General features: G+C 45.5%; 1 protein-coding gene across 9 annotated transcripts in view; it reads left to right on the top strand.

The window, feature by feature from the left end:
• ZNF148 (zinc finger protein 148) overlaps nt 1–20,908 on the top strand; it is a 278,252-nt gene that overhangs the window by 90,610 nt on the left and 166,734 nt on the right. For all 9 annotated transcript variants that reach the window (XM_029605277.1, XM_029605273.1, XM_029605270.1 and 6 more), the window contains one exon: nt 16,881–17,006. In XM_029605277.1, the coding sequence (XP_029461137.1) occupies nt 16,881–17,006 (126 nt within the window). The remainder of the gene's footprint in view (nt 1–16,880; nt 17,007–20,908) is intronic.

The raw sequence follows: 20,908 nt of genomic DNA, 5'->3' as shown, positions 1-20,908 counted from the left end.
GAAAAATACAAGGAAAAAGCTCATCTGATTTCTTCAGCTGCAGTAGCTGTAAACTTAGATCGGCTATACAGTTGCAGTTGCCAAAGTGAAACCCATGCCTACAGTGGCTATTGTTTCGCAAAGGCTGCTTCAGGGCAATTTCCTACAATAAACAATGAAATTATCATTATGCATCAAGTTAACTAGTTAAGGAGTGGCTTATGCTTTGAACCCTTACTTATTTCCTTCTCCTCCAGACTATACAGGAGCTGCCACACGGAGACAGTCTCTCAAATCTTTAACAATAACACTTATACATGTGCAGTGCTAGCCAAGGTCTTTAAAGAAATTACAACCAATCAACAAACATTAAACGACCACTCAAATTTTGCCAGTGCATTCTATAAAAGAATTAAGTCCTCGGTTCCAAACTCTTCAACCTATAAATCCACTTCTGTTCAAGTTGTCTCAATTTTTTATCTCTATCACCCCCTGTAATATATTTAATATGGTTAATAGCAAAGCATTTAAGTAATGAAAAAGTATGTGTTAGCACTGCGCATGTGTGAGCGTTTTTGTTAAAGATTTGAGAGACTGTCTCTGTGTGGAAGTTCTGGTATAGTCTGGAGAAGAAACAAGTAAGTGTTAAAAGCCTAAGCCACTACTTTACTAGATAACTTGATGCATAATGATAGTTTATTTATTGTAGGGAAATGCACTGAAGCAGCTTTTCCAAAATAGCCACTATCAGTATAGATTTCATTTTGGCAACTGTAATTGCATAGCCGAGCTGTGTTTATAGCTACTGCCACTGAAGAAATCAGATGAACTTTTTCCTTGTCTTTTTCATATACTACTTTCTCCTAGGACAAACAGGATGGTAGTCCTCACACATGGGTGACATCATCAGATGGAGCCTGGCACGGAAAACTTCTGTCAAAGTTTCTAGAATTTTGACTAGCACACTGAGCATTCTCAGCATGCCCTAATCCACATGTCCAGGCAGGGTCTCTTTTCAGTCTTTTTTTTTCCATGAAGCTGTCGTTTCACAGTCGTGGAGCTCGTGCTCTTTTTCTGGAAAACGAATCCATTTTCGGCTTTTTTGCCTTGTTCCTGCGCCAGGTCCCTCTTGGTTCCTCCTGCCTTTAGTCAGTCATGCAGTGTGGTAAGTTCTCTTTTCGCGGTTGGTTCCCCGTAGCGTTGTCCTTTGGGGCCCTCAGGCCATCGCCTGTTCGCCGGCCTTATTTTTGTCTTGGCATCATTGGGTTTTCGTCGGTGCCCCCAGTGCCCTCAGACTATGTCCATCACGGATCTGGATGATGTGTGCATCCTGTGCTTGGCGGCATCCCACGACATTTGGGGGTGCTGGCTCTGGGACCAGATGACCTCCATGTGCTGGCAGGCCTACCTCAATAAGATGGAGAACCTGTTCGGCCCTAGGAGGTCCGAGCCTTCGATGTCCGTGTCTTTGACACCGAAGGATCTGGGGGAATTGATAGGCATCTATCCTCGCCCTTCCCTGGTGACCCTGGAAGAGCAGGGGGCTGGGGATCGAGCCTCTTCGGTCTCCTCTAAATCGTGGATGTCTGGATCTTTGCCTTCCACCTTGGTGCTAGAGAAAGACTGGGCTGAGTACCGTGGGAAGTCAAGAAAACATTGACATTGGTCGTTGTCAGCGCATGGAGCAGGGCTCGTGCTGTTACTGGTTCTTACTGCGATGTCCCCCAAAGCATCCTCGAGACGAGGAGGTTATGTCCTCCATCGATGCCAAGGCTGAGGGGTAGTCCCCACCGATTCTGGTGCTGGGTACCGACCTCCTTCGAGGCTGCAAAGAAGATCATTCCACCCCTCCTCCGGCACAACCAGTTCTGGCAACTGCAATCTTCGAGGAGGAACTGGAGCGCAGGGTGCAGTTGGCAGTGGATCGAGCCCTGCGGGACATTGAGCCCATGCCTCCGCCAGCTCCGGTGGCCATGGCTTCTCTGCTGGAGCTGCTGTTGGAGTGCCTCGATATTCTTCTCGGTGTCATAAGAACATAAGAACATAAGAAATTGCCATGCTGGGTCAGACCAAGGGTCCATCAAGCCCAGCATCCTGTTTCCAACAGAGGCCAAACCAGGCCACAAGAACCTGGCAATTACCCAAACACCTAGAAGATCCCATGCTACTGATGCAATTAATAGCAGTGACTATTCCCTAAGTAAACTTGATTACTTGATTACTTGATTACTTGATTACTCAGCTGGCTCCGGTGCACCGGGGGCCATCGATGCCCCTTGGGGCACCACCGCTTCCTCTGCCTGATGATGTCCTCGTGTATGGCTCCTCGGATGAGGAAGGCCATCCGAGGAGTCAGTAAACGATGACTGGATGACCAACAAATTGAATTGGCGTTTTACAGAGTGTTACCGGTGATTGTGGCTCTGGCTTATATTGTTTTCACTTTTCAGTTTTGACTTTCTATACACCAACTCAATTTGTTGGTCATCCAGACGTCATTTACTGACATACGTTGATACATATACTAATGAGTTCTGCCAATCAGTAGAGCCATTACCATTTATAAGGCGCTGTCCATCATTTCTCTTCACATTATTTGGTTATAATATGATCTTTGTACATTTCATCTGACCAGCCCCTGATGCAGCCGTTTGTGCGAAACTCGGCCAGAGTTGGGCTTTTTTAAGTATTGTACGATTAAAGTTCCTTCAACCTAAGGCGACAGGTCTATCTCACATTTTCTTCTGCCTTCTGGCTACGATAGACCGTTTTCCAGTTTGTTTCTTAGCCATCCGGATGCTGGATTCTTTGGGGTTCGTTATCAACTACTTGAATTCTTATCTGTGCCTGTTGATGCAGCTGTTGATGCAGCTGGACTTCATTGGGGCCCTGCTGGACTTGGCACAGGCAAAGGCCTTTCTAACCCACAGCAGGGTGCTGTCTCTAGCATCCCTTGCGGGAATGGTGCAGCGGAGCTGGTGGGTCTCTGCCAGGCAAATGTTGCGGCTGCTTGGGCACATAGCCGCCACCGTCCATGTTACTTCACTTGCCCACTTGCAAATGCATAAGGCCCAATGGGCTCTGAGGTCTCAGTGGCGTCAGGCCACTCAGAGCCTCGGGGTTCACGTCCAGGTTACACAATCGCTCTGGGACCCTCTGTCCTGGTGGGGGACCCTCTCCGACCTGGAGCGAGTGGTGCTGTTTCAGCCCCTTTCATGCAGGTTGTGCGCCCCACGGGGTGAGGAGCCCATGTAGAGGGCTGCCCAGGAAGCTCAATGCCAGATCAACTTCCTGGAGCTCCGCACAATCAGGTATGCCCTCTGGACTTTCCGGGATCGGTTGGCTGGCAGGATGGTCCTGATCCAGACCTATAACCAGGTAGAAATGTGGTATATCAACAAGCAGGAGGGCACAAGATCGTTCCTTCTGTGCCAGGAGGTGGTTCTGATCTGGCCCTGGGCCTTGTCCCAAGGGATGATGCTCTGAGCCATGTACTTGGCCAGAGTGGACAATATGTTAGCGGATCTGCTCAGTCAAGCATTCCAGCCCCACAAGTGGTCCCTGAACCAGTCGGTAGTGAACTGGATCTTCCATCTCTGGGGTACTCCGGACGTGGATCTGTTAGTTTCCCCCCGCAACAGCAAGGTGGCTCAGTTCTGCCCTTTGTATCGAGCGGCCAGTTCTCCAATCTTTGACGCCTTTGCCCGCAACTGGGGCCTGGGCTTTCTCTACGCATATCCTCTGATCCCGCTGGTGATGAAGATTCTCTTGAAGCCCCGCATTGGCCACAGCAGGTCTGATTCATGCTGTTACAGGATTTCTCCCTTCGGGAACCGATCAGCCTGGGGACTTCCCTGGATCTCATGACTCAGGATCAAGGCAGGCTACGGCATCCCAACCTCCAGGCCCTGTCTCTCATGGCCTGGATGTTGAGAGGTTAATCCTGCGACCCTTTGACCTCTCAGATGATGTGTCTCTGGTTCCAGTGGCTTCCTGAAAGCCTTTCACTAGGAAGTCTTATGGGCTAAAGTGGAAAAGATTCTGTGGTGTGAGCAACATGGGCTAGATCTCTTTTCTTGCTCCATTCACAAGCTGCTTGATTACCTCTTTTACCTCTCGGAAACTGGTTTGAAAACCAGTTCCATTAGGGTGCACTTGAGCGCAATCAGAGCTTACCATCAAAGTGTGGCTGGTTTGTCCATCTCCATACAAACTTTGGTGGGTCGCTTCATGCGAGGCCTGATTCAATTGAAGCCTCCCCTGAAGCCTTCTGGTGTGTCTTGGGACCTCAGCGTGGTGTTGGCTCAGCTGATGAAGGCTCTGTATGAGCCACTGAGTACCTGTGATCTGAAATTGCTGACCTGGAAAGTCATCTTTTTGGTAGTGGTCACTTCAGCACGCAGAGTCAGTGAGCTTCAGGCACTGGTGACTTACCCTCCATACACGAAGTTTTTTCATGACAGGTTGGTTCTCTGGATGCACCCCAAGTTCCTACCCAACGTGGTGACGGAGTTCCAACTTAACCAGTCAGTGTCCCTCTGACCTTTTTTCCCAAGCCTCACTCGCACCAAGGTGAGCGGACCCTGTACAATCTGGATTGCAAGAGGGCTTTAGCCTTTTATCTGGAGCGAACAGAAGGTCATAGGAAATCCATGCAACTCTTCGTCTATTTTGACAAAAATAGATTGGGAGTTGCCATTGATAAGCAGACACTATCCAACTGCTTAGCGGACTGCATCTCATTCTGTTATACACAGGTGGGGCTGCAGCTTGGGGGTCATGTCAAGGCTCATTCCGTGAGAGCCATGGTGACTTCGGTGGCACATTTAAGGTCTGTACCTATGGGGGAGATCTGCAAGGCTATGATGTGGAGTTCCCTCCACATGTTTGCCTCTCACTATTGTCTGGATAGGGATGGCCGATGTGACAGTAGTTTTGGCCAGTCCGTCCTCAGGAATCTTTCAGCTCTAAATCCAACTGTTCCTGCCTACGGCCCTTTTTTTTGGGGGGGGGGGGGGTTTTCAGGCTATCTCCCTCTGTTACCAACAGCACCACTGTTCTGTTGCACTTGGTTAGCAGTCTGTCGGTCCTTTTGTTCTTAGGGACAGCCTGTAGCTAGGGAGTCACCCATGTGTGAAAACTACCAACCTGCTTTGTCCTAGGAGAAAGCAGAGTTGCTTACCTGTAACAGGTGTTCTCCTAGGACAGCAGGATTTTAGTCCTCACGAAACCTGCCCACAATCCTGCAGAGTTGGGTTTTATCTGTTTGTTGTTTTATTTTTTCATAATTCTATGTTACATGACTGAAGAGGGACCACATGTGGATTAGGGCATGCTGAGCATGCTCAGTGTGCTAGTCAAAGTTGTAGAAACTTTGCAGACGTTTTCCGTGCCGGGCTCCATCTGATCATGTCACCCATGTGTGAGGACTAACATCCTGCTGTCCTAGGAGAACACCTGTTACAGGTAAGCAACTCTGCTTTACTGTTTTTTTACAGAAAGAACTGAATGTCCATTGCTATTGTGATTGCATAAAGTTAATTGATTCTTACAAAAATAAGTAAGTTGTGTATGTTACAGCATTCACTAAGGAAAAGAATAAAATTGAATGGAGGTTGGAGGTTTTTTGACCTATGATTGAAACAAGATGCCTTTGAGCTTTTTATAGACACAGCATTGTTTTTCTGAGGTCTTCTTCCTCCTTTCATACAGTTGAATAACAGATTATAATGGGTGAAGGTCCTTTTTTGGACTGCAGGGTAGAAAACCAGATATTCTGCAAGTGGGACAAATCTATAGTGAATTTATGTGTCCCTTCAGAATAGGAATGTTCTGCTCTTCTGTTCCAGAAAAGGTTCACTTATGCCTTTGCCTTAGATTAGAACAAGGGTGTTACGCTTGGGCTGAGTTCAGGGGTAGTGAACACCACCCAAAAGGGTGGCTCCAGGTGGAGAGAGACAGGGATGGATGGAAACCGTGTCTGGGGCCCGGCTGGGTCAGGGCAGACAGCAAGTAGCAGTGTCTGGGTCTAGGCTGGGTCAGGGCAGGCGGCAGTTAGCAGGGTCTGGGTTCAGGCTGGATCAGGGCAGGCGGCAGATAGCAGTGTTTAGGTTCAGGCTGGGTCAGGGCAGGAGGCAGAGCAAGGCAGGTCAGAAGGCCCGTAGGCCACACACACACAGAAGGCCCGTAGGCCAGACACCGTAAGCGGGGCAAGGCAGGTCAGAAGGCCCGTAGGCCACACACCGTAAGCGGGGCAAGGCAGGTCAGAAGGCCCGTAGGCCACACACACACAGAAGGCCCGTAGGCCACACACCGTAAGCGGGGCAAGGCAGGTCAGAAGGCCCGTAGGCCACACACACACAGAAGGCCCGTAGGCCACACACCGTAAGCGGGGCAAGGCAGGTCAGAAGGCCCGTAGGCCACACACGCACAGAAGGCCCGTAGGCCACACACCGTAAGCGGGGCAAGGCAGGTCAGAAGGCCCGTAGGCCACACCCACACAGAAGGCCCGTAGGCCACACACAGTAAGCAGGGCAGAGCCCGTAGGCCAATCACACACAGACAGTAGAGCAGAGGGCCCGTAGGACCGCACGCACAGTAAGCAAGGCAGGGCAGAAGGTCCGAAGACCATACACAGCACAAGGTAGAAGGCCCGAAGGCCGCGCAAGGCAAGACAAGACAAGGTAGAAGGCCCGAAGGCCACGCAAGGCAAGGCAAGACAGAAGGCCCGAAGGCCACGCAAGGCAAGGCAAGACAGAAGGCCCGAAGGCCACGCAAGGCAAGACAAGACAGAAGGCCCGAAGGCCACGCAAGGCAAGACAAGACAAGGTAGAAGGCCCGAAGGCCGCGCAAGGCAAGGCAAGACAGAAGGCCCGAAGGCCACGCAAGGCAAGGCAAGACAAGACAAGGTAGAAGGCCCGAAGGCCGCGCAAGGCAAGGCAAGGCAAGACAGAAGGCCCGAAGGCCACGCAAGGCAGGGCAAGGCAAGACAAGGTAGAAGGCCCGAAGGCCACGCAAGGCAAGGCAAGGCAAGACAGAAGGCCCGAAGGCCACGCAAGGCAAGGCAAGGCAAGACAGAAGGCCCGAAGGCCACGCAAGGCAAGGCTAGGCAAAGCAAGGTCAAAGGACCACACGCACAGCAAGCAAGGAAGGCTAGAGCAGGGAGCCCAGGCGAGCTCGATGCCGAAGCACTGAGGGAACTGTCAGGCAGGGTTATAAGGGAAAGCCCAGAACATAGAGAGGAGAAGGGAGATAGACTGGGCCTGTCAGGGGAGCCAGCTCTAGAGGGACCCCTGGTGGTGAGGCGGTTGCACAGCAGCCATAGCCGTAACAAAGGGCTAGCTAGCTGTATGTGTATCCTCTGAAGGCTCTGTTGAAACAGACTGAAGACCAGGGTACCATGATTTTCATAACTCCCTTTTGGCTGAAATAGACTTGGTTCCTACTCCTGAGGGAGATGTCCATCAGATAACTGATCAGGCTGGTAAGTTCCCTAGATATCATCATGCAGTATTAGGGCAGGTTGTGTGATCCCAACATCAGGTCCCTGGCCCTCACTGCTTGAATGTTGAGAGGCTGACCTTTACAACCTCTTGATCTTTCAGAGGATATGATATGTCTCATGTTCTTTTAGCTTCAAGAAAGGATTCCACTAAGAAATCCTACAGAAGAGGTTTGCCTTGTAGTGTGAGGAAAAGGTCCTAGATCCTTTCTCCTGGTTTACACAAAACTGCTTGATTACTGTCTACATTTATCTGCATCTGGTCTGAAGACTAACTCAGTAAGAGTTCACCTTAGTGCAATTAGCGTTTATCACAAGTTATATATAAGGTAAACTCCTCTCATTACAGCCTTAGTTGTCTGATTCATGCAGGGCCTGCTTCATTTGAATCTATCCATTAGGCCTCTGGCTGTGTCTTGGGACCTCAGTGTGGTTCTGTCCAGCTGATGAAAGCTCCCTTTGAGCCAATGCACTCCTGTGATCTGAAGTACCTGACCTGGAAGGTCATATTTTGGTCGCAGCCACTTTAGTGTGCCTGGCATTATAGGATGGTTCTGCATAGCCATCCTAAGATATACCTGCCTAAAGTCCGTCATCCTTCCAATATTCTTTCCCAGACCACATGTCTAGCAAGGTGAACAAGCAGTGCTCAGTTTGGACTGCAAGAGAGCCTTGACTGCTACCTGGAGCAGACTGAAACCAATCTAAAGTTCACGCAGCTTTTTCTGTCTTTTGACACCAACAAACTAAGGATTGCCATTGCCAAACAGATATTATCTAATTGACTAGCAGATTGTATTTCCTTCTGTTATACTCAGGCAGTACTGAATCTGGTGGGCCATGTCAAGGCTCACTCTGTTTAAGCTATGACAGCGTTGGTGGCTTACCTAAGATTGGCCTCTATGGAGGAGATCTTCAAGGCTACGAGAGGAGTTCTTTCCACACATTCACATCTTATTACTATTTGGGCAAGGACTCCTGATGTGACAGTAGGTTCGGCCAGTTTGTCTTGCAGAATTTGTTTGAGGTGTAGAACCCAATTCTACTCTCTCCTAGGACCTGTTAGTTTTTCTTCTAGGCTGCTCCTCATAGCATGGATTATAAAATTAATATAAAGGCTTTTTGCCAGCAAAAATAGTTTATTGTGCCTGTTAGCATTTGTTTCCCCTTTTTTTGTTCAACACTAGGGATTCCCCACATTTGAGGACTGCCATGCTGCTTGCCCTTGGAGAAAGTAGAATTGCTTACCCGTAACAGATATTCTCTGAGGACAGCAGGATGTCATTCTGCACAAAACCCACCCACCTTCCCTTGGAGTTGGTTTCTCCTTATAATGCTAAGGATCAAGATTGAAGGGGTTCCTGTGTAGATGTGCAATATAGTGGCATGCTATGCATGCCCAGTGAGATAGTCAAAGTTCTAGAAACCTTGATATAAGTCTGGGTTGACATCCTGTTGTCCTCAGAAAACAAATGTTACAGGTAAGCAATTTTGTTTTATCTTAATAAAATAAACACTTTATAAAATGTGGACTGCTTTTCAAGAATGTATCTACATCTCATTCTTGCCAGTTCACTTTTCTATAAATACTAAGAGGTCCATGTTCAAAAGCCAAGTAGATGGGTAATGTAATAGTTATCCATCTAAATGGCTTATGCAGCTATGTTCATCCCTTATCCAGTTAAGAAAGGGTGGGCAGGAGGCATTCTTGGGAGGAGTGGAGTTAGCTGCTTAAGTTAACTGGTAAGTCTGATATTTGGAGTTAGCCGGTTAACGTCTGCAGCTAACTCTGGTTGGGCTGTAGGGTTGTCCTAAAGTTAGCAGGTTATGTAAAACCGGCTAACTTTAAGATAGCTGGGTATATTCAGTGGCATGACTGCGCTGCTGAATATACCCTGCTAGTTAGCTGGTTATGTATAATTGGCTAACTAGCACAGTTGCATAGTGGCTGAATATGGACCTCTAGATATTTAGCAGTTGATGGTTCTCCTATGCAGTTAATGTACAGATATGGTACAACTTCATAGATGCCTATATACAGGTCCTTCTGGTTTTCCATTTTGGAGAAGAGAGCCCTAAAGGATGTAGTAGCATCTGCAGCTGGTCCCATAATGACAGTAAAGGTTGATGATTAATTTTATGTGACAATGATAGATATCTATGAAAAGTTCAGGTTATGTTAACTCTAAACTGGATGATATCCTTGCTCTTAATTACATATCTTGTAAAATAAACTTAAAACTCAGACATGGTTTATACAAAAATACTATTTTGATCCCTTCATCTCTAAGTGATTAACTATTCTCTAAGGGCTAGCAGAATGGCAGTCCTCACACATGTGACATCAGATGGAGCCCAGCACTGAACCTTTACTTCAAAGTTTATAGAAATTTTAAGAATTCCCTTCTGGGCATGTTCAGCATGCACCTTTACTTCAAAGTTTATAGAAACTTTAAGAATTTCCTACTGGGCATGTACAGCATGCAATACTACCAAACAACTGTGGATGGGGGGCACCCTTCAGTATCATCTTTTCCCTGGCGCCCATAGATCACTATTTTTTCTCTCTCCTGCTTAAAAGGATCCTTCAGGTTCCTACGAGGGCAGAATTCATTTATCACAGGCCCTATGGGTCTCTATTCTGTTACTAAATTTTCTTTCTATTTTGATGGCCATATGTGCACTGGTGCATCGTTCTGGTCAATCTGGTACTGGGAGATCTGTATATAAAAATTTTAAATAAAATCAAGGTGGCATTAATTTCAGTTTTGTCGGTCATTTGTTTTTGCTGCCTTTGTTTTTTTTGTTCAGTTCCCAAATGGATAAAACCAGTGCTTTTGAGAGGTGCTCCTTTTGCATCTCTCTGAGAACCAGTCTGGATGTGTCCCTTTGTGCAGCTATGAGCCCAAGGGGATGTCAATCCCAGCTCAACCTTATGGAGAAGCACTTCGGGACTATGAGTCCAGCCCATAGGTATTCGAATCGATAGATTAAGGAGGTGCATCAATATTGAGAAGGTATCAAACTCCCTCAACATCGAGCTCCAGGAAGGACCACGGGGATAGACCATTTTTCTCTTCCCACCTGAAGAAAGCAAAGGGTTCAGTCTCTTTGGTTCCAGCATCTAGGAGTGCTGATGTGCATCGGGTGAAGGACAGGAAGTATACAGAGTCTGTTGATGCCCAATGAGGGGAGTGGGGTCTTTCTGGCGGCTGCCTTGAATCTCCCCAAGAGTACCCCTGGTGAGGAGAGCTCACTCATCCTCCATTCGATCCTGGGAATCGCAACAGTTTCCAAGTGTCCAGGTGACAGCTACCTATGTACCTTTGGTATCCCAGGAAGATGAGGCCATCCCCCTGCCTCCTAACCAGTGTTGGATTTGGCAGTCTTTTGAGGAGGAGCTGAATAGGAAGATCCAGCAGGCTTTGGATAGGGCAATGTGTAACACTGATGCTGCAACTTAGCAGGAATTGGTGTCTATGCAGATTAATGTCCAGCCAATACTGGAGTCCTTTGAGCTGCCTAGAGGAGAATCGGCATCAATACCGGTACCTGGAAAGGCAGAGACATTGATACCAACTGCACTGATAATGATTTGTAGCCTTTGGGGGGATGGGGGGTGAACTTCCCAAGACGCAGAAGCTCATTGGGCTCAGGGCCCCAATAGACAAGTGCTCCCCTCTCTAAGGCCTTGTCTGCTATTTGGGTGAGGTCTGGGTCCATGCCACCAGCCTATAAATCAAGCTCTGACTAGGAGTATTCCTGGGTTTATGCTAAAGATTTCTGTTATCAGGAGGAATCAATAGGTCTTCTCTCTAACCCCCTCCCCCCTTCTCCTCAGAAAAGGAGAAAGTCTCCGTCAGAGTATCTTTCCTTTGCCAGATTTATCCAGAGAATGGTTGAGACCATTTAATTTGCTTTGTAAGAGGAAGAATCCAGGATCAAGCTGTTGGGCATCCTAGAGTTCATGAGACCAGAAACTTTACTAGTCCTAGTGCATGAAATCTTTCAGGAAGTACAAATGAGGATGTGGGAGAACCTCTTCTGTGGCTTCCATAAACAAGAAGTCACAATATATTGTGTCCAGAAGACTCCCAGATTCAAGAAGAAGGAAATGCCACACTAATCTGTGGTGATCGAATCTGCTTGCAAGAAGGCCAAGAGGTCCAGAGCCCATTCCTTGGTGCCCATGAGGAAGGATTCTCACACCTTAAATGCTCTTGGGAGAAAAGTGTTTCAGGGAGCTCTGCTCAGTGTTGCATCCTATTAGCTCTTCATGAGCCAATATATGGGACATTCTGAAGCAATTAAGGGAAATGGCACAACAATTTCCTGAAAAGCAGTGTGATGACTTCAGACACTGGTGGACAAGGGTGTAGAGTGCAGAAAACACATGGTCAGGTCAACCTTTTGAGGTTTTTGAGATTGCATCGAAAGACTTTACCATGGAGACTGGTGTCAGCAGACTTGCCTGGCGGTGGGCCTCAGACCTCCCAACTGAATGTCCAGGAAAGACTCTCTGACGTGCCATGCAATGGAGAGAATGTCTTTGAAGTTAAGATTGAGGAAGCAGTGGCCCAGATAAAGAAACACTGTATGTTGTGAACGACATGAGTTTGAGCCCCACTTGCCATGGTGCACGTGACACAACTTCAAGGGCAGGACCTTAATTTCTCAGCAGATGGCGGGCAAACAAGTCTTGGCATGAGCCAGGCTATGACAAAGTCCAAAGGACTTTGAATACAGATTTGAAGAGCTGGACAAGGTTAGAGACCAGACAAGGCTGAAGGACTAGGCTGAAGCTGGAGACAGATGTGGAGCAAGACTGAAACTGGAAACCGGAGCAAGACAAAGATTAGAAATGAAGACAAGCAAGTTGAAACAATTACAAGGCAAAAGATCTGTTTGCTGAAGCAATCCTGGAACGTCTGAGAAGCCCTTTTGTAGGGCAAAATGCTGTGATGTCATCCAAGGGCACCATGGCTTTTCCTGCCACGGGCTCTTTAAAAGAAGTGGCTTTGGGCGCGCACACCTAAAGAGAACTCGGATGACAGCAATACCAATGGCATCCTGCTGCATGGCAGCTTGATGGCGTCCCACTGCGGCCAGGCCCGCCAGCCTGGAGGAGAGTTAGAGAGCGGCAAAACTTAACACTGTGATACTTCAGCAACTCTCTAGGGCCACTCCAGATCCACCCTCCTCATCTAGGATTTATCCAAGGGTACTCAAGCAACATCTCTATCAGCCAAGGAAACATTTTATTTTTCCTCCTTGGTCCTGTCAGCAGCATGCTCATCCTATGAGCAGAGGGCCACAAGCTACATCCAGGACCCTAGCCAAAACCTGGGGCAAGGTTTTGATTAGATTGCAGAGACCATGGCCCAGATGTCAGTATCCATGCTAAAGGTCCTTCCTATCAGAGGCAGGCTGAGAATTACGTAAACCATTGGCCAGTATAACTTCAGACTCTTAGGTCCTCCACATAATACAAAAAGGATACAGATTACACATATTGGGCAATCTTCCAAATCATCCACCTAATCCCGCTTGGGGAATATCTCATCAGGAATTGCTACAAAAAGAGCTCTCGGCTCTCTTACAGACTGATGCTGTTGAGCCTATAGCACCAAGGAAAAGAGAGTGGAAAGAGTAAAATTGTTCACATTGATCAATTAAGATATATTTGATTCCAGAGAAAATTCGAGGGCTCCATCCTATCCTAGACCGAAGGGCCTTGAACAAGTTTCTGAAGAAGGAAGAGTTCAAGATGATTTACCTGGGCACCTTGATTCCATTTTTTAAAAAAGGGGGTTAGTTATGCCTTCTCTAAAGGATGCTTTCACCCACATAAAGTTGTTTCCAGCTCACAGAAAATATCTCAGATTCATTGTAGGGAATTATGACTTCCAGTATCATACTCAACTTTTAGCCCAGTATTAGCCCATGTGTCTTCACAAAGTGTCTTGCAATGGTGGCAGCACATCTGCACAAGCTGGGGGTACAAATGTTCCCCTATCTAAATGATTAGTTAGTCAAGTGCACTTCTCAGGCAGGTACCACTGAATCATGTGGGAGTTGGATTTACTAGCGTTTGTCATCAACTAACCCAGGTCCCACTTGAGCCCATTATCCCAGTTGGAGTTTATAGGAGCACTGCTAGATATGATTCAGGCAAGAGCCTTCCTCCCACAGCAGAGGACTAACACATTGATAACCACAGTGGAAAAGATTCATACAAGTATTCGGGCATCAGCATGGGATGTGTCAGTTCTTGGGCCACATGGCATCAACAGTTTATTTTAGTCCCTTCACACACATCTTCATATGATTAGAGGCAAATGGACTCTCAGATCACAGTGGATTCAAGCCACTCAGCATTTTGAGACCGCATCCACATAGGATATTCAAGGACTCTCTGTCCTGCTAGCTGATCCATTCCAATCTGACCAAATTCCTCTGGTCCAAATTGTCCTAACCATTGATGTGTCTAACATGGGGTGGTGAGCCCATGTAGAAGAGCTCTGCATACAAGGTCTTTGGTCAACTTAGGAGAAGCTTCATCAAATAAGCTTCCTAGAGCTAGGGGCAGATCAGTACACACCGAAGGGTTTCAGAGATCAGTTGACCAACAAAGTAGTCCTTGTCCAGACTGACAATCAAGTGGCGATGTTTTACATAGGCAGGCATGAAGCAATAGGATTATACGTTCTATGTCAAGCGATTGTCCAGATGTGGAACTGGGACATTTCTTAAGGAATGGTCCTCAAAATCATACCTGACAGGCAAGGAAATGTCCTGGCGGATAAACAGTCAGGTCCTGGAACCCTATGGTCTATGGACTGGGGGGAGACACCCATGGTGGATCTGTTTGCATCACTTTAGAACAGGAATGTTCTACTCTTCTGCTCCAGGAGAGGGACTCGAGGCAAGCTAGCTTTGGATGCCCTTGCTTTGAATTAGGACCAGAGAGTGTTGTATACATATCCTCCATTTCTTCTCGTTGTGAAGACCTTGTTGAAACTCAAAAGGGGCAGAGGGCTATGATTCTTATAGCACTTTTTTGGCCAAGACAGATTTGGTTCCCACTCCTATGTGAGCTAACAGAGATCCAATAATGCTGGGGAATTCCCCAGCCCTCATCAATCTGGATTAGGATCCCAACAGCAGGGCCATGGCTTTCACAGTCTGGTTGTTGAGAGAGTAGTCGTGTAAACTTTAAATCTTTGTGAGGATGTGTCTTTGGTTCTTTTGTTTTCCTATATGGACTCCATGAGGAAGTCCTAAGGGTCGAAATGGAGGAGGTTTGCATTTTGGTTTGAGGAAAGCCGTAGGTTTTTTTCTCCAGCTCCATAGAAAAACTGCTGGATTTACTTTCTATATCTTTGAGTCAAGTCTCGAGACCAACTCAGTAAGAGTTCATCTTAGTGCAGTTGACACCTATCACCACTATGCAGAAGGTAGGTCAATCTTTGTATAGCCTTTAGCTGTCCAATTCATGCAGCCTTGCTTCATTTTAAGTCTCCTATCAATCCTTCGGCTTTGATTTATGTGGTGAAAGGTGTTACATAAAGACAAAATAAACTAAACTCCTCTTATGGCTTCGGACCTCAATGTGGTATTGATCCAGCTGATAAACGTTCCATTTGAGCCTCTGCACTCCTGTGAGCTGAAGAACCTGACCTGGACGGTTGTATTTTTGGTGGTGGCCATTTTGACAGCATAGTTAGTAAGCTCCAGGCTCTAGTGACTTATTCATTTTATACCAAATTTTTTCATGGTAGGTTAGTTCTACACACGCATCCTGCCCAAGATGGTCAGACTTCCACCTAACCAGTTGTTTGCCTTCCAGTGTTCTTCCCCAGGCCACATGTCAACAAAAGTGAACAAGCCTTGCACAGTTTGGACTACAAAGAGCCTTGGCCTTCTACCTTTAGCAGACTGAAGCCCCTTAGAAAGTCCACCCAGCTTTTTGTTTCTTTTGACACTAACAAACCTGGGATTACTGTTGCTAAACCACATTCTATCTAATTGCTTAGTAAGTTGCACTTTCTTCTGTTCTGTTCAGGTTTGCCATGGCAAGGCTCATAATGTGAGGGCAATGGCAGCCTTGGTAGCCATCTAAGATCATTCTCCAGGAAGATCTGTAAAGCTGCGATGTGGAGTTCTCTTCGCATATTCACATCACATTATTGTTTGAGCAGGGACTCCCGGTGTAACAGTAGGTTCAACTAGTCTGTCCTGAGGAATTTCTTTGAGATGTAAAACTCAAGTCCATCCCTCCTAGATCCCATTATTTTTGTTCCAAGCTGCTCCTAAAAAAAAAAAAAGATAGAAAATACAGGAAATGGCTTATTCGCACTGGTTCAGGGTTTAAACATTTCTTGTTCAGGGCAGTCTTTAGCTGTGATTCCCTGTGTGTGAAGACTGCTATCTTGTTTGTCATTTGTGAAAGCAAAGTTGCTTATCTGTAGCAGGTGTTCTCAGAGGACAGCAGGATGCCACTTCTCACCAAATTTGCCAGCCGCCTCTTGGTTTCTCCATTTTAAGCTAATTTAGAAAATGAAGGGCATGCTCAAAGTTTTTCTAGAAAGTTCTGAGGCAGGCTCCATTTGATGTCGTCATCCATTTGTGAGGACTGACATCTTGTTGGCCTCAGAGAACTCCTGTTACAGGTGAGCAACTGTACGTTATTATTCAGAGAGCCCTTTTTTGTAATGGGCACAGTCTAAGGTAGCTATATTCAATATTTTTCATTTTATGTGTAAACTCTGGCTCCATTGACTTCTGTGATGTAAATTAGCCATCCAAGCTTGCTCTACATATACAAATGAGACTCCATTCATGGTTTCAAATAGTTCAGAGTTTAATGCGGGTTTTTAAAAAGAACATTTTTTGAATACTTAAATTTCTGGTCATGTCTTGTTTTCTCTTTATCATAATATTGACTGCTTTTCACTACACTATGAAAGTATTGCATGGAAAGTTCAAAAAAGTATTGACCTGATCAATATTTGTTTTTGTTTTATCTCAGTATTTTGAATTTTTGCCCAGTATATTAATAACTTGGGTGAAAAAATAATTTGATGGGTCATTGTCTTCATGGCCATTAGTATCTATTTTTATAGCTCCATTTGTATTGACAGAGCTGCACAAGGTAATTTACATGGGCTTGACTCCAGTAGAACTTTAAAATATTAAGTCTGAGCAAAAGTAAATTACTTGACTTGCTCAGGATCACAATGAAGAGGCTTCAGGGGCTTCTGGATTCACAGCTTAGTGTTTTAACCACTGTAATATTGCCGGCCTTTCCAAAAACTGCTCTGTTAAATACCAGTATATTCCTTGTTTGATGAAAACGATATAGCAGGTTCTTGAAACTGGCATTCAATGTCTCTTACAGATAAATGTAAAGCAGGAAATGAAATTCACAGATGAAATTGAAGAGCAAATAGCAGAAAAAACACAATTGCAAGAGCCAGTTGATTTGCAGAAAAAAAAGAAAAGGAAACAGCGGTCACCTGCAAAGGTAAGAACATAGAAACAAGGAAACATAGAAATGACAGCAGAAAAGAACCAAATGGTCCATCCAGTCTGCCCAGCAAGCTTATGGTAGTATCTGCTGCACCATGCAGGTTACCCCCATGCTTATCAGTTTCCCAGACTGTAAAAGTCAGTGCCCTTGTTGGTCTGAATCCCGTTACCTGTTGCTTTTGAAGCAGAGAGCAATGTTGGAGTTACATCAAAAGTATCAAACTTTATTGGTTAAGGGTAGTAACAGCTGCATCAGTAAGTTACTCCCATGTTTATTTGTTTCTCTGGACCGTAAAAGTCAGGGTCCTTGTGGTTGCTGTCTGAATCCAATTCCCTTTTCCCTCTTTTCCCCCTGTCGTTGAAGCAGAGAGCAATAATGGAGTTGTATCAACAGTATGAAGGCATATTGGTTAAGGGTAGTAACCGCCGCACCAGCAACTTACCCCCATGCACTCTTTTCTTCATTTCCTTCCTCTAGCGTTTAGGGATCCACAATGTTTTATCCCATGCCTCTTTGAATTCTTTCACTGTTTTTGTCTTCACCACCTCCCGCAGAAGGGCATTTCAGGCGTCCACCACCCTCTCTGTGAAGAAACATTTTCTGACATTGATTCTGAGTCGTCCTCCTTGGAGTTTCATTTCTTGACCCCTAGTTCTACTGATTTCTTTCCTACAGAAAAGGTTTGTCGATTGTGCATCATTAAAACCTTTCAGGTATCTGAAGGTCTGTATCATATCTCCCCTGCACCTCCTCTCTTCCAGGGTTATTCATATTTAGGTCCTTCAATCTCTCCTCATAAGTCATTTGATGGAGAGACCCCACCATTTTGGTTGGCCTTCTCTGGACCGCCTGTCTCTGTCCCTTTTGAGATATGGTCTCCAGAACTGAACACAGTACTCCAGGTGAGGCCTCACCAAGGACCTGTACAAGGTGATTATTTCCTCCTTTTTCTTACTGGTTATTCCTCGTCTCTATGCAGCCCAGCATTCTTCTGTCTTTAGCTATTGCCTTGTCACATTGCTTCGCTGTCTTCAGATCCCTAGACATTATCACCCCAGGTCCCTCTCTTGGTCCGTGTACAACAGCCTTTCACCCCCCGTCACATACAGCTCTTCTGAATTACCACACTCCAGATGCATGACTCTGCACTTCTTGGCATTGAATCCCAGCTGCCATATCTTCGACCACTGTTCAAGCTTCCTTAAATAACTCTACATTCTCTTTACTCCTTCCAGCATGTCCACTCTGTTGCAGATCTTAGTATCGTCCATAAATAGACAAACTTTACCTTCTATTCCTTCCGCAATGTTGCTCACAAAGATATTGAACAGAATCAGTTCCAACACGGATCCTTGTGCATTCCGCTTAACACTGTTCTCTCTTCAGAATAGCTTCCATTTACCATTACACCCTTTCTTCTGTCTGTCAACCAGTTTGTAATCCATGCCACCATCTTGGTGCTCATTCCCAAGCTCCTTATTTTATTCACAAGCCTCCTATGCAGGACCGTATCAAAAGCTTTGCTGAAATCCAAGTAGATGAAATTGAGCGCTCTTCCTCGATCCAATTCTTTAGTCACCCAATCAAAAAAAAAATCAATCAGATTTGTCTGACAGGACCTTCCTCTGATGAATTCTTGCTGCCTCAGGTCCAGCAATCCTCATGACTGTAGATAGTTCACTATCCTTTCCTTCAGCAGAGTTTCCATTAATTTTCCCACCACCAAGGTATGGCTAACCAGCCTGTAGTTTCCAGCCTCCTCTCTGCTACCACTCTTGTGAAGCAGGACCACACTGCTCTTCTCCAATCACACAACATCATTCCTGTTTCCAGGGATCTATTGAACAGGTCATGCAGCAGACCTGCCAGCATATCTCTGAGCTTCCTCTGTTTCCTGGGATGAACCTCATCTGGCCCCATGGCCTTGTCCACTTTCAGTTTTTCTAGTTATTCCCATATATTCTATTCTATAAACTGAGTTTCATGTACCCCGTCTCTATCTACGGTCTTGTCAATCAGCAACGGTCCTTCTCCAGGGTCGTCTATAGTGAACACCGAACTGAAGTATATAATTAATATTTCCGCCATTTCTTCATCTTTCTCCACACAGTGCTCCTAGTCACCTTTCGATTTCACTATACTACTTCAGGCCTCCCTTCTTCTCTAATTTAGCTGAAAAAATTTTTTGTCATCTCGCTTTACCTCTTTGGCAGTTCTTTCTTCAGTTTGACCTTTCCTTTCCTGATTTCTTTCTTCGTCTCCCTCAGTTTCGCAGGTATTCTTCCTTGCTTTCCTTTTTTTGGGATCCTTCATACTTCTTGAATGCTGTTCTTTTTGCCTTCATTTTTTCAGCCACCTCCCTTGAGAACCAGATCGGTTTCTTTTTCCTCTTACTCTTCTTTACTTTCCTAACATATAGATTTGTTGCTTTTGTAATAGCTCTTTTTAATTTGTCCCACTGTTGTTCCACCTCACCCATTTTTTCCCAGTCTTGCAGTTCTTCCTCCAGGTGCATCCCCATTTTGACAAAGACCATATTTGTGAAATTCAAAACTCAGGTCTTTGTGTATATCCTTTTTGCGATATTGAACCATACTGTCTAATGATCACTAGTGCTCAGGTGAGCCCCTACCTGAACATCAGAGACATTATCCCCATTAGTGAGCACTAGATCGAGGATCACACTCTCTCTCATGGGTTCCATTACCATTCGTTTGAGCAGAGCACCTTATTTATTTATTTATTTGTTTGTTTATTTATTTATTTAAGGCTTTTATATACCGATGTTCCTGTACTAGTACATATCACGTCGGTTTACCTTGAAGGGCATCCACTATCTCTCTACTTTTTGTAGATTCCTCAAAAGGGATGCTCCAATCCACATCCAGCAGATTAAAATCTCCAACAAACACCACTCCTCCCTTGTTTCCCACCTTTTGGATGTCTTTGATCAGGTCTCTGTCCAGTTCATCCATTTGGGTTGGAAGCTTGTAGATCACATCAGTAAAAATGGAAGCACCATCTTCTCTTTTTAGGACGGTCCATAATATTTCTTCTTTACCCCATGTCCCTTGCAATTCAGTTGCTTGGATATTGTTTTTGACATAGAGCTGTCCTTTCTGTCCTTAAAACAAGTTATAGCCTGGAATGGCCATATTCCAAGCATGGCCGTATCCCAGTTATGAGACCAGTGAACCATGTTTCAATAACAGCAACAATGTCCAATTCCGTGTCTACCATAAGGGCCAGCATTATTGCTCAAACTACGAACATTTGTGGTCATAGTTTTCCTGCTTCTCTTTCTAGTCACTTTTTCTGGTTTTTTTAACTGATTGATTTTGTTACTTTCTCTTCCTACTTCCTGTATTGCTTGGGGTGACATTCCATTTTCACTGGCCACCTCCTGCTAGTTTAAATGCCAGATAATGTATGATCTGAATTTTTCACTTAACATACTCTTTCCTGCCACAGACAAATGTAGACCATCCTTACCATATAATCTTTTATTGCTCCATACATGGCCCCAGCCTACAACATAGCCAAAACCATTATCTATATGGCATAACCTTTCCTTTCCCTTTCCATGAACAGGTAGTACATCTGAAAAGGCAATAGTCTTTGGCGTGTGTCTAATCTTCTTCCCTAGATTTTGGAAATCTTCCTGAACCTTGTGGACACCGTTTCTAGTGAGGTCATTGGTTCCCAGATGGATGATAACATTGATATCAGCTTTCTTATTTTCTTCTATATTTTCATTGACCACCTGGTTTGCATTTCTATTAGTTGAGCATTCTGGAATGCTTTTAAACATTGTGTCTCCATCAGATTGAGTTCCCAAATTGGTTCCTGTGATAACTGAAACTCTTTTATGACCTTTGACCATGTTGAAGGGGTTT

Source organism: Rhinatrema bivittatum, chromosome 6, assembly GCF_901001135.1.
Source record: "Rhinatrema bivittatum chromosome 6, aRhiBiv1.1, whole genome shotgun sequence".
NCBI lineage: Eukaryota > Metazoa > Chordata > Amphibia > Gymnophiona > Rhinatrematidae > Rhinatrema > Rhinatrema bivittatum.
The sequence above is the reverse complement of the archived record's forward strand: the minus strand, read 5'-3'. Positions and strand labels throughout refer to the sequence as shown.